The sequence below is a fragment of the Rhinopithecus roxellana genome, chromosome 11 (assembly GCF_007565055.1).
Source record: "Rhinopithecus roxellana isolate Shanxi Qingling chromosome 11, ASM756505v1, whole genome shotgun sequence".
In the NCBI taxonomy this organism is placed as follows: Eukaryota; Metazoa; Chordata; class Mammalia; order Primates; family Cercopithecidae; genus Rhinopithecus; species Rhinopithecus roxellana.
In genome coordinates this window covers 108,137,093-108,151,042 of record NC_044559.1, presented here as the reverse complement: position 1 = coordinate 108,151,042, position 13,950 = coordinate 108,137,093, and the positions used below count along the sequence as shown (strand labels likewise).

Genomic DNA, 13,950 nt, shown 5'->3' with positions numbered 1-13,950 from the left:
TAAGAATTTTGCTTTGAGAAGATAATGCTATTTTAAGTCTAACAAAATATCTTAAGGTTATTAGATATATTCATGCTTAGCAAACTATTCAGAAATTTATTTGAAAATCAAATCAACTAATTCTTTTGAATTTTGAGTAAAGAATAACATGTATGCATGTTCACAAGGTGAGATACCCCTGTTATTTAATGTGATTTATATTGTTCACATAGCAAGCTGTGTTTGTGAGTTTTAGGGGTTATATTTTAGCATAGGGGGAGATATGAAGACTTCAAGAACTTGTGCATGTGCTTTTTTAAAATCCACCAACACTATGCCACAGGTATTTGTGAAATAGTTTAGGGATAGCATTCAGTATGCACTGGTGGCTCATATTTTAGAAATACAGGCAAGATCTCATTTGTAAATTTCTTGGATTGAAAGTGAAGGACTAACTGGCTAAGTTGGCTGGACTTCCTGGGTCAATAGGGACTTCCCTAAGGGAACTTTCCGCTAAGCCAAATTGAGTCATAGCTACAAGCTAAGGAATTGAAACCTCAACCAATCAAAGGCGAGTTTAAGCTCTAGCCACAGCCTGATGTTTTTAACCAATCAGGCCCACCAACCCACAAGCGGATAGAAAATAAGCTAATTCTATAGGACAGAAAAAGGAAAAGGGGAGGGGTCATAAGGGGATATAAGCATAAGACACCCAAGCCGGAAACGGCAATCCTTCCGGGACACCTTTCACCCTGTGGAAGCTTTACTTTCACTTTCGCATTAATAAATCTTGCCGCCGCACACTCTTTGAGTCTGCGGTTTCTCTAATGGAGCTGTAACACTCGCCTCTGTGGTTGGTCCACAGCTTCATTCCCTGAAGCCTGTGAGACCACGAACCCTTTGATGGAGAAAAGACCTTCAATCGGCAGAAGACTTCTCGGCACAAAAGTATCTTCAGGATAGTGTTCTTAGCTGCTCAGACTGTTTAATGATTCAAATTTTAGAGAACAAAACCTCATGAAGCCACTGGTGATATTATTAAGCCTATCATCACCTTTATAATCAGTCTTTTTGCATGTTTGTTTTTTACCCACCTGAATACTAACCAATTTTCATTTATTTATTTAATTTCCCCCAAAGAATGCTGTCCTACTGCCTTGTGGCATTTTCACAATAACATAATTCTCCAGGCTTAGAAATGTAAGTTAGTAATGACGTTTTTATTTTGTTTTCCAGAGCATCCGGGCATCGGGCCTTATCCTGTTGGAAACGATCCTTTTTGGGTCTCTGCTCCTATACTTTCCAGTAAGTAACATAACTATGTTTTTAAAGTAGACATTTATTTTGTGTTGCATACTGTAAAACTACTGTTTGCACGCACACACACTCAAACACACCCTGGTGTTACCAGGAAGTGCAGGAGTTCTTGGCTCTTGTCTTACTTGAGAGAAAGAATTTGGCCAAAAGACAATTAGTAAAGTAAGCAAATTTTTATTGAAGGAAGTTGTTGATGAAAAGAGTCAAACTCTAAAATATTTGAAGAGATTTAATCTGAGCCAAATATGAGAGACCATGGCCCCTGATACAGCCCTGGGGAGGTTCTGAGAGCATGTTCAAGGTGGTTGGGGTGCAGCTTGGTTTTATACGTTTTAGGGAGGCATGAGACTTCAATGAGATTCATTTGAGAAATATGTTGGTTTGGTCCAGAAAGGCAGCACAATTTGAAGTTTGGGGGACTTCCAGACTATAGGTAAATTAAAACATTTTCTGGTTGACAATTGATTGAATTTGTCTAAAGACCTGGGATCAATAGAAAGGAAATGTTCAGTTTAAGATAAAAGACTGTGGAGACCAAGGTTCTTTTGAAGTCTCATAGTGGCTGCCCTTAGAGACGATAGATGACAAATGTCTCCTATTCAGACCGTTAAAAGGTGCTAGACACTCAGTTAATGTCTTCAGGATTGGGAGAGTCAGGAAGAAAAACATCTAGCTATGTTAATAGAGATTCTTTACAGATGCAGATTTCCCCTCACAATGGACAGTTTTGCAGGGCCCTTTGAAAATATGGCACAGAAACATGTTTGGGGGTAAAAATATTTTGATTTTCTTCTTTGTCACATAATGTTACGCCAGAGTCAGATTGGAAAGTAAGACATGAGATATAGGGTTAAATAAAACCTGATGAGAATTTATGGTTTGTAGGGCATGACTCCCCAGACTCCTTAGATAGGAATTTGTGCAAGATAAAAGAAATCAGAGCTTGGTCTTCAACATACATGTCAAGAGAAGAGTGGATTGATCTGGGTGGAAAGTAGTAGCAGAGAACAGTACATTCGGAAAGACGGGGGAAAGCGGGCTCCTTGAAAGAGGATGAGCCAGCAGCTCCAAGAGTTCTGCATTGCTGTTTTTATTATGTCAGACCCTTTAAGTTCCTGTTGGTGTCTCAAGTCTCTGCCTTTGTCTGTGATTAGTTTCCCACTTCTGCCTTGAGTCCCCACCCAGTTCCCGCCCCAGGTTTGTAGGATTCTCCCTTGCTGTCTGTTGATGTACATGTGTGGCCTAGCATTAGATACGAATTCTACCTAATGGCAGCATTTCTCCTTACCACCATCCCAGGAAGGTCATATCGTGGTTAAATCTGTACTTATTGCACTTGCGTATCTCTTAGGAATTTTTCCTTTGCCCTCTTTCCCTCTTCTCAGCATGTAGCTAGTTACATTCTGACAGGTTAACTGCAGAATGAGTGATCATTGGGCATCTTAAGGGGTGTTTGGGGGCATTCCTTTCTACATAAGTATTTCCCCTCTCTCTGCTCATATCTAGCATGCAACCTCTGGGGTGCGAAATTTTTTGGACTTCCCTTTTTCAGGGGCTCCCCACTCCTGCTCATGTCTGGCTATCTGCCTACTGTAATGCAAGTGCTTTACAGATATTTAAATCCTGGTTTTTACCATTTGAGTGACCTTAAACAAGTTACTTAACATTCCTAAACCCTGTTTTTTCTCTTATAAAATGGAGCTAATTATACTTTTCTTCGCAAATTTGTGAGGAAGGTTAAATGCTTAAGTGTGACTACATATGAGAGGCAAATATATGCATATGTATACAAATGTATTGGTATGTATGCATGATATGTACACATAAGTATCGCTTTCCTTCTTCCTTCCCTTCTACCTGAATCAGAATCATGAGACATACCAATTAATGTTGGAAAAATTGAAATTGTTACATAGTAAAGTAAGCATGATGAAATAAATGTATGTATGGTGCTAGTGGCTTAGATAATCATAGTGGACTCTAGCGTACCAGTAACATGTCTGAAACCAGAAGATAAGTACTGACTTGACAAATTCAACTCAGCCAACTTATGTTCAGCGGTTATTGTGTGCCAAGCACAATGCTAATTTCTGGGAATACTCTATGAGCAAGACAACTTGATTTCTCCTTTCAAGAAGCTTACAGTGTAGAGGAAGAGATGAGTTAATGCAAACAATGGTAATACAATGTGACAAACACTAAGAAAGCAGTAAAGACAGGATGCTGTGGAGGCACTTAGGAGAGATACCTAATCAAGTTTAGGAATAAAATATCCCTTGGCAGAGACCTGAGAGGTGAGTAGGTGTAAGATAAGGAAAGGTAGGAGTGCCGGGACACTAGATTCTTTTTGGTTTTTGTCTTACCTCACTCCCTGCTCCATCTCAGCCTGCTTTGTGGATTCTTCATCTTAACTCCCACTTCTTCATGCTTGAATGCCTCAGGACTGAGTTCTCGTAGCTTTTCTTAATGTACATTCTCACTTGGTGATCTCATCTAGCCGCAAAGTTTAAGGACTATTTATATGCCAAAGACTGCCGAATTTACATCTCCAGCCCAAACCTTTCTCCTGAGCTCCCAGCTCCTATTCAGCTGCTTAGGCAACCACTCCATTGGCACATCCAACAGAATTCCTTATCATGTTCTCAACTGAAGCACTGATCTCTCCCTCAGATTCAGCCTTCCAGTGTCCACTGATGGCAGCGCTATCCTTCTAGTTACTCAGGCCAAAAGCCTCGGAGTCATTATTGATACCACTCTTTCTTTCACATTAGAAAACCTTTAAAGATACAGCAAGAATTGACCAGGTGCCGTGGCTCACGCCTGTAGTCCCAGCGCTTTGGGAGGCCGAGGTGGGTGGATCACAAGGTCAGGAGATTGAGACCATCCTGGCTAACATGGTGAAACTCTATCTCTACTAAAAATACAAAAAACTAGCCAGGCGCAGTGGCAGGCGCATATAGTCCCAGCTACTTGGGTGGCTGAGGCAGGAGAATGGCATGTACCTGGGAGGCGGAGGTTGTAGTGAGCTGAGATGGCACCACTGTATTCCAGCCTGGGCGACAGAGCGAGACTCTGTCTCAAAACAAAACAAAAACAAAACAAAACACAAAAAAGATGCGGCAAGAATCTAATGATCCCCTCCCACATTCACGGTTACCACCTGGTCTAAACTGTGATCCACCCCTTCTGGATTGTCGCCATGTTCTCTTACTAGCCTCTCTTCCGTGCTGGCCCCTAGAATCTGTCTATTTTCAAAATGTCAGCCAGTTTTAACATGAAAATTAGACTGACCATGTCACTCCTGTTCTCAAAACTCCCCAAAGATTCCCCATTTTACTTAGAGTAAAAGCCAAAATCCTTGCTGTGACCTCTAAGGCTTAATGTAATTTGGACACTGCCCCTCTATAACATTTTCTAATCCTTTTCCTGCATAGATCGAGTGTTTTTTATTCAGGTCTCAAATAAATTTTTCTATTTATTCTTAAAATGGAGATATAGTTACATATAATCAGTGCTATGATCTGACTCTGTCCTCCAAAATTTATGTGTTAGAAACTTAATCTCCAGTGCAATGGTGTTGGGAAGTGGGGTGTTTTGGGAGGTGTTTAGAGCCCTCATGAATGGGTTAATGCCCTTACATGTAAAAGGGCTTGGTGGAGGGAGTTTGGCCCTTTTTGTTCTTCTCCCTTCCACACAGCAAGAAGGCTCTCACTGGAAACCAGATGCTGACACTTTGATCTTGCATTTTTCAGCCTCCAACACTGTGAGAAATAAATTTCTCTTCTTTATAAATTACGCAGTTTCAGGTATTTTGTTATAGCAGCACAAACAGACTTAGACAATCAGTATTAATTTTTTCATAAAGTCATCCCTATTAAGTTTTCTAATTTTCTAGCATAGAGTTATGCATAGTAATTAGTAACAGAAGCAATGCAGCAGTATAAAGACCGAGTGTTTATTATTGGTACACTTCTTGTATAAATGGGATGTCATGCATCTTAACATTTAATCTTTCCCACAGAACCCTAGGGCACATATTTAACCGAAGTCATCCGATCACCTAATAAATAATGAAATATCTGAAATGACCTCAGTAACCTGATGAGAAACTTTAATTATCTGAATATCTGTTGCTACTATTATCTTTTTTCTGAACCTCTGCTATTTTAAAATCAATTTTCCACCCAGTAGCCAGAGGGATTTAAAAATATCAAATCTAGTCTGTCACCTCTTTGGTGTCTTCTTTTGACGTGTTAGGTATACTGTGGTTTTTGCCCACCTCCCCAGCCTTATCTTATATTACCTTTCTTCTCACTTTCTGCTCTCCAGCCACCCTGACCTTATTTCAGTTCTCAAATAAAACATGATCTCTTTCATGATAGACATAATAATGGTCTCAAACAATGTCCACAATCCTAATCCCTGGAACCTGTTTGAATATGTTGGCTTACGTGGAAAAATGGACTTTACTGATATGATTATGTTAAAGACTGAGATGGGGAAATTATCCTGGATTGTCTGGGTGTGACCATGGATCCTAAGTGAAAAGAGGGAAGCAGAAGAGAGAGGACCAAATAGATGACATGGTGAAAAAGATTGGCTGGTATTGCCAACTTTGAAGATAGATGAGGGAGGTTGCAAGCCCAAGAATGCAGGCTGCTTCTAGAGACTGGAAAAGGCAAGTAAGTAAGTTCTTCCCTAGCTCTACAAGGAAGGCAGCTCTGCCAACACCTTGATTTTAGTTCCTAAGACTCATTTTGGGCATAGGACCTCCAGAACTGTTAAATAGTAAGTCCGTGTTGTTTAAAGACACTAAGTTTATGACACTATGTTATAGTGGCTATAGGAAACTAATATACCTCTTGTCGTAGGACCTCTTCACCTACTTTTTTTTGGTTTTGAAGAATTTTCCTCTTTTCCTTTTCCTCACCGCTACCCTACTGTCCTTTAGGCTAATTAGCATATAATCACCTTCTAGATTTGTACATAAGTATCACTTTTTCAGGAATGCTTTCTTTGACCCCTAATCTGAGTCAGATTCCTGGCAATAACTTCTCATGGAATCCTGCTCTTTTTGACAACACCTATTTCAGTTTGTAATTACACATTCAAAAGTCTGATTATTTGATAATATCATTCTTTTGCACAGATATTAAATTCTGTGAGAGTAGGGCACGTTTCTGTCTTGCTCAGCACTGCATCTGCAGCAATTAGGCCAGTGCCTGTCACCGTAGTAGAAGCACAGTAAATAGGCATGGAATGAGTGAATAAGTTATACTTAGGTGAACTTAGAAATGTACCCCAAGCTAGTGCCTACTGTCCTGTTGAAGCACCCTCCAAAGACTCTGCTTTCTTTGTGGAAGACTGAGAATGAGGGACCTTATTTATATTTATTTAGCACCTGCAGTTAGGCAATAAAAACACTTTCTCATGTTATTTTTGGGACTTAGCAGAAGTTCAGTTCATTTTGACTTCTAATATTCATACTTATTCAAAACAAGTGGTTGTATTAATGAGCACAGTCCTATAATTGTAGAAGAATTGTAAAGCTTCTTAAATAGAAATACTCTAGAAAAGTATGACATTTGGAAGAATAGCAAGTGTCAGGTTACTAAATGTTAAAAGCAGTTACCAGGGAACCTTTCCTTGACTGAGATTCAATTTTGAAAGATATCTGATTAACCTGTACTTATGGTGATAACAGATACAGAGAACTGACACATTAAAAGAAAAAGACTGTACTTCATGATAATTCTAATATGCTTGTAAGGAAAAAAACAAAAACGGAGGCTTACCAAACAAATTCTACCCAACAGAAACATTAGGATACCTCATACTATTGACTTCATGCTTAACTAGCTATTTTATCTTTCAGAACATAAATTCTTTTTGTAATGGCTCAAGATAATAACTCTGTACCTTGATTTTAATTTAGGGCTTATGCTCTGAAGATAGAAAGGACTATGTTATTTAATAAAGATTTGGGTGTAGCATAAGATACCAGGGGAAAAGGAGATTAAAAGCGAAGAATAACCTGTTGTTGGACTGGACACATTGGCTTCATTTGGTTTTGTGGAAACAAATTTATAACTTTTGCCCAGAATTTTGCTATAAGGAAGACCTGTATTAAGTGGTTAAGGTGACTAAGTAAACCAAATATAGCCAAAAAATCTAATAAGTTGGTGGTATAAATGTGACCAATATCTTTTTGGTTTGTTAAATACCTTACATACTTTCCGTGTTCTTGGTGTGGACTTTACTAGAATTTTTCATGAAAGTTCTACTGGGAGGTTACAATTTTTTTTAAAGCATACTTGCATAAAATAGAATTGCTTTTAGGGCTAGCTAACTCCATGGAAGTAGGCTTTGTGGATATTCGCTGTTCTACTGAGTTATGCAATGAGCCTTTTCTTCTTTATATACTGCATATTGTTGTTCAGATTTGCAAGAATTAAGGTTATTTTTGCCTTTTCTAAGCAATCTTAGACTACAGACGATTTCGTAACAATGCTTATATTGGAAAGTCCAAATTAGAGATTATCATCATTGTGCAGATGAGGACAAACCAAAATCTGACTAAATTTAGCATTGTTATATTGGGTAGCAGAGAGCCGAAGCATTCAAGCGTTTTCTTACAGATTCTCAAAAGAGACGCATGATTTGAAGTCCATACATTTGTGAACAGTGATCACTGTTCATAATCACCTAGCAACTTTTGTATAATTTATAAAAGAAAGAAAAGAGAATTTTAAGAAAAAACTAAGGTTTATTTTTTGTTAAATTACATTTAAAGAGACATTTATGGATTCATAAAGCACATTCTTTATAATTTAAAATCTAGAAGTTTGTTCTGCATTGACTAAACCATCAGTTTCATTTAATAAGGGTTCTTTTTTCTTTCCCCTCTAACCTTGGTTACTTTATTTGGTTGGTAGATATGTCTTCCTGTAAAGAACTCCAATGCATATGTAAATAAAACTTATGTTTAGGTTGTTCCTCCCTACCCCAGTCTTATAAGAAGAATCACCAAGTATTAGAACTAGAAGGGTCACCATTTACAACTCAGTCTTTCTCCAGAAGAGAGACAGAGAGAGATTATGATTCAGATTCATCCACTTTTTTTTTCAGCTAGGTAATGAGAAAGCCAAGAATTAAATCCATTCTCTTAACTTCTGGTCTGCTGTTCTTTTCACTGCATGGCAGTACTTCTCACAGAGGATACAAATGTGATATTCAAATGACATCAAACGGGAGGCTGGGAAGGCACATGTTGTACCCCTTCACCAATCACCCTTCCTCATTAGGAAACAAAAGGCACAGAGGATGACTGAAACCAGGAATCAATTCATAATGGCTCAGGGTTTGCTTCTAAGACCCAATGTAAATTCCTGAGGAGCTTGGATGGATCATGTTATTGAGCCATCTGAAGTTTCTGATATTCAGCCATCTTACCTATATAAAAGGCAATTTTATGTTCCACACTGACATCAGGTTGGTTTTAATGGCATAGAACCTATGTCAGTTAAGAGATTGTTTTCTTCAATGATCAGCCCAAAACCTACAACTAAAACTTAAGAGTTTTTTTAACTGCATTTTTTTCTAATGTAGAAAAAACCCATCCAGAGAATAGGTATTGCCCAGAAGCAGAAGGAAAACAAGAGAATGTGATCCCATGTTACAGCTTAAAGGAAGGGAGGTAAAGGAGGGAGTTGAAAGTGGAGAGGAAGAATGAAACAATGAGAATATAGCTAAAGCAGCCAAGTTTTAATCCATTACTATGATTGTTTATTTTCATTGCTAAAATTACTTTAGATTTGGCCAGTGAGAACCCTTTTAGGCTGGCTCCTGTATCCTTTTGATAAGACCCCATTGTTCTTTGAGCACTTTCCTATGTTCTAGTGCAACAGAACATTCCAAACTAGTTTTATACTTCACTCCCCCAACCCTGCAATCCGTCTTTTCTCCAGAGAGCCCTGGTTCTTTTTAGAGCAAAATGGTAGCATTTCATTTCTGTGACAGATTGACTTCCATGACAGACAACAGAAAGTTCCCCAAGCTTTACAAGTAGACTGTGGTTTTTAAACTGATCCATAGAATCCATCTCATTTGGTGTCCTTTAGAACCTTTTGGATTGATACAAGAGAAAAATAAAAACATGAAATTGGAAAGAAAGTTAAATACTATGAACATAACATTACTATCAGGGACACAATAGTATGGGGATAGCCATTTTATGCCAACATAGCTCAGAAACTATGGGAATAGTAGACTCTTAATCCCCAAACTGTTGGAGGATTTCAGGAATACTGGCTCGTATAGAGGGCAAAAGACATCAGAGATCTGCACTTTCCAGGAAGCTTGAAGAATGGGATGCCAAGACACTTTGTTCTCTTCTATAATGTAGGTTAGAGAAATAGAAAAAATAGCCATAGATGCCCAGAAGTTCTGTGTAGTTCCATTTATCCACTTGGCTTGTCTCCTCTTCTGTACTCAACCCATCAGAGAGAAGTCTGATCATTGGTGGGAGTGGCTGTCAACATGTAAAGGCATGGAGGTTGCCCAGTGTGCATATTCTAGGATATATGGTTAAGAGCCTTACTCCAATCAGTGATGTATGAGGAATTAACCAATAATCTTCCTTTCATTGAGAGAATTTTAATAAACTTGGCCTTAAGAAATTAAGAGCTGAAATCTTGGTTTTAGTTTGTCAGTGAAAAGCAACAGGTTATCGTCTTTGCTGCAATAAACGCCAATTAGAGAATGCCTCTTGAAAATACCTTGTTGCTTTAGTGAAATATAATAATCCCTCATTATTTACAAAGTAGAACAAAATTAAAGAACACTATGAAAGAGGTAAAAGATCAACTAAAGTCATTATCCAGAAATACATATATATACACACACACACACACATACACACATATACATATGTGTATATATGTGTGTGTGTGTGTATATGTGTGTATATATGTATACATACATATGTATATATGTGTATATATACGTGTATATATGTGTGTGTATATATACACATAGAAGAAAGAAATGGATGGATGGTGGATTAATCTATGAGATTTTATAAAAGATACTGATTGTAATCTTTATTAGTTTAACAAAACCCAGATATTACTGATTTTTAGATTAATATGTTTTACAATGAGCATTATTGGTTCTGAAAGATCTTTCTAAAGTTAAAAAAATTGTAATTTAAAAGGTCGGGCTAATTATTTTTTATTTAGCTATATGTTTCAACTTTAGACAGTATCACTTGACTCCAGCTATGACAGCTAAGAAATTGAACTCAAATACAGTTCTTTTCGTCCTTTCTTTTTATCTAGTGGCTGAATATTATTGGGTGTTGAAGATAGCCTGATTTCTCTCTCCTGTAGATGACCTGATATTTCTTTCCAGATTCTAATAATAAAAGTCATTTTTTAGTCAGGCTGGAGTGCAGTGGTGCAATCTTGGCTCACTGCAACCTCCACCTCCCGGATTCCAATGATTCTCCTGCCTCACCCTCCCAAGAAGCTGGGATTACAGGCACCCGCCACCTCGCCCGGCTAGTTTTTGTATTTTTAATAGAGATGACTTTTCACCATGTTGGCCAGGCTGGTCTCGAACACCTGACCCTCAGTTGATCAACCCACCTTGGCCTCTCATAGTGCTGGGATTACAGGTATGAGCCACCACGCCCGGCCTGAATTTATTGTTCTTTATCATTTTATTTCAATCATGATATTCCCTTTAAATACATAGATTTAAGACCCCTTTTATTTCTAGATTTATCTTTAATTTTCTTCTGTTATTTTCTCCTCTTCTTCATGGTACATAAGTTATGGGTACATCACATTTATCTCTAATCTTTCTAGTCATTTGTATAGCTTTGTCCTTTTACATTTTATTTTGTGTGGTTTCCTCAGCAATTTCAGTTATGTTTATCCTGCATGAGTCGATTCTGATATATCTGTGACCTCTCCAATGTTTTTGTTTTATTTTCATTTTTCTCCTCTACATCCCTGCTTTCTAGGAGTCATTTTATCTCTTTCTTTGTTTTTCTTATCTCTTCTTTACTCTCTAGTATCTTTTTCTTTGAGTTGATTTGTTAGAAGGAACGTGTTTTTTATAATTTCTTTGAGGCCATGAGAATTACCTACTTGAACCTTTATCTGTTTTATTTGATAATGTCCCTTTTGTTAACATTCCTTATCTGCCCCTTCCCACCAATATTTAAACAAAGAGTCTGCCATGGTGGTTCTCTGATTTTTATTCATTTTTATTATAACCATTCTTTTTCATTATGGTAAAATATACATGACATGAAACTTACCACTGTAACTATTTTAAATGTACAATTCAGTGGCTTTAAATACACTCACAGTGTTGTGCAGCCATCGCTATTATCTATTTCCAAAACTTTTTCATCATCTCAAACTATAACTCTGTATTCATTAAATGATAACTTCCCATTCCCTCTTCCCCCAGCCTTTGAACTTCTGTTATACTTTGTTTCTATGATATTTTGCCTTTTCCAGGCTCCTCACATAAGCGGAATCACACAACATTTATTCTTTTTTCCCTGGCTTGTTTCATTTGCCATAATGTTTTCAAGCTTTACCTATCTTGTAGCATGTATCCGAAGTTCATTCCTTTATGTGGCTTAATAATATTTTATTATAGATATATACATTTTGTTGATTCATCCATCGCTGGACACTTAGGCTGTTTTCACCTTTGGGCTGTTGTCAATAACGCTTGTTGTATTTCTCTGTATACATAGAGTGGCCATGAACTCTACCCCAGCCCTGATGGGGCTTTTGGGATTGTCATGGATGTTTACCATGTGCCTTTCAGGAGATACTCTTTTATCCTGGTGGACAGCCTGCTGCCTGAGTGTCCAGCCTGTGACCAGGTGTCCCTTTCGTCAGTTATTAATACTAGAAGACACCTTCGTGGCTCTTCCCTGAGTTTATTTCTGCCAAGATAGCCACTCTCCAGAAGAACCTCCATCAGGAGAAAATTGGGCTGAAGTGTGTCAGTCAGTCAGACACATAGGAGGCAACACAACAAAATAAATAACAGAAGCAGTTTATTACTTACAGGTTCATGAGTGATGAGGGGTACCAGGAAGAGCTGAGGGAAAGGTCACAGGGATAATGAACTCAACCAGCAGGTGGGGAGCCAGACAGAGACAGACCTATGGACTGAGACCTTTACTGGGGTACAGAGTGTCATCCAAGCAGATTTCCTGCTGGGAGTTCCAGTTGGTGAGTTTAAAGCAAGCAGGCATGTATTCCACAGTGTCATGGTGTGGCCACTGCACGCCAAGCTGCAGTTTCTGCATTTATGTGGATTATGGGAGTCAGTGAGATGAGTAAAATATTAGAGTCGAGTATATGTCCCAAGAAGATGATCATCAGTACATGATGTATAAACCATATATCTGGATTGACCACCTTAAGGTACTAGGAGAGGGCAGGGAGCTAGAAATTGTGTCAAGGATAACTGGGCCCTGTTCCGTGTATGAGAAAGTTAAACCTATATTCAAAATGCATGCTGAGGCAACATCAAATTATAGGAATTTACTGCATGCTGCTATGAACATTAGTGTATAAGTATCTGTTTGAATCCCTGATTTCAATTTTTTGGGTCTATGCCTAGAAGTGGAATTGCTGCATCATATGGTAAATCTATGTTTAACTTTTTGAGAAATTGCCAAACTCTTTTCCAAAGTGGCTGCACCATTTTCCATCCCGCCAGCAATGCAGAGTGTTTCAACTTCTCCATATCCACACCAAGACTTGTTATTTTCCATTTTATATTTTTATAGTAGCCATCCATGTGAGTGTGAATTGGTAGCTCATTGTGGTTTGGATTTTCTATTTTTGATTTTTGAATGAGGCAGGTTTTTAGGGTGTCTGTTTTATACATAGTCATGTAGAGAACTGGGTGGAGGGGAACAGATTGAGGCTACTCCATCATTTTGAAATCACATGGAGCCTCAGATTTTCAGGCTGTATTATAATCTGGTGCTTTGACTTCCTGCTCGACCATACCTTAGCTCTGGCTATCTTCTTTAGCTAGTGTACCACACAGGTACATAAACAAAGATGACATGTCTCTAAATCTCCCACCAATCTGGGATGATGCTTTTTCTACCAGAAAATTCCCTAGTTCTGCTTTGACTTTCCGTGCTCTAAAATTCTACTCTTTTTTTTTTTTTTTTTTTAAGAGATAGGGTTTCTATTACCCAGGCTGGGGTGCAGTGGCATGATCATAGCTCCCTGCACCCTCAGACTTCTGGGCTTAAGTGATCCTTCCACCTCAGACTATTAAGTAGCTGGGACTATAGGTGTATGCCACCACACCTGACTACTTTCTAAATTTTTTAGAGATGGGGTATTGCTATATTGGCCAGGCTGGTCTTGATCCCCTGGCCTTATGTAATCCTCTCACCTTGGCCTCCCAAAAAACTGAGGTTACAGGCATGAACCACTGTGCCTGGCTTAAAATTCAATTCTCTAATGAACAGATTGTAGTTTCAGGACTGGAACAAGGCTTCCTGCTGAACTCTGAAGCAGGCATGTAAGAATTCTCTGTCTCCTTTCCTTTTGGTACAGCTATAACTCAGTTCTTGGGTCTTTTCTCTTTTCCCTT

The 13,950-nt window shown here is 38.4% G+C and overlaps 1 protein-coding gene across 1 annotated transcript in view; it reads left to right on the top strand.

Annotated features, from left to right (window-relative positions):
* Positions 1-13,950, top strand: part of GPR158 (G protein-coupled receptor 158) — a 451,105-nt gene that overhangs the window by 307,198 nt on the left and 129,957 nt on the right. The window contains exon 5 of the mRNA XM_030941019.1: positions 1,216-1,284. Coding sequence (XP_030796879.1) covers positions 1,216-1,284 — 69 coding nt within the window. The remainder of the gene's footprint in view (positions 1-1,215; positions 1,285-13,950) is intronic.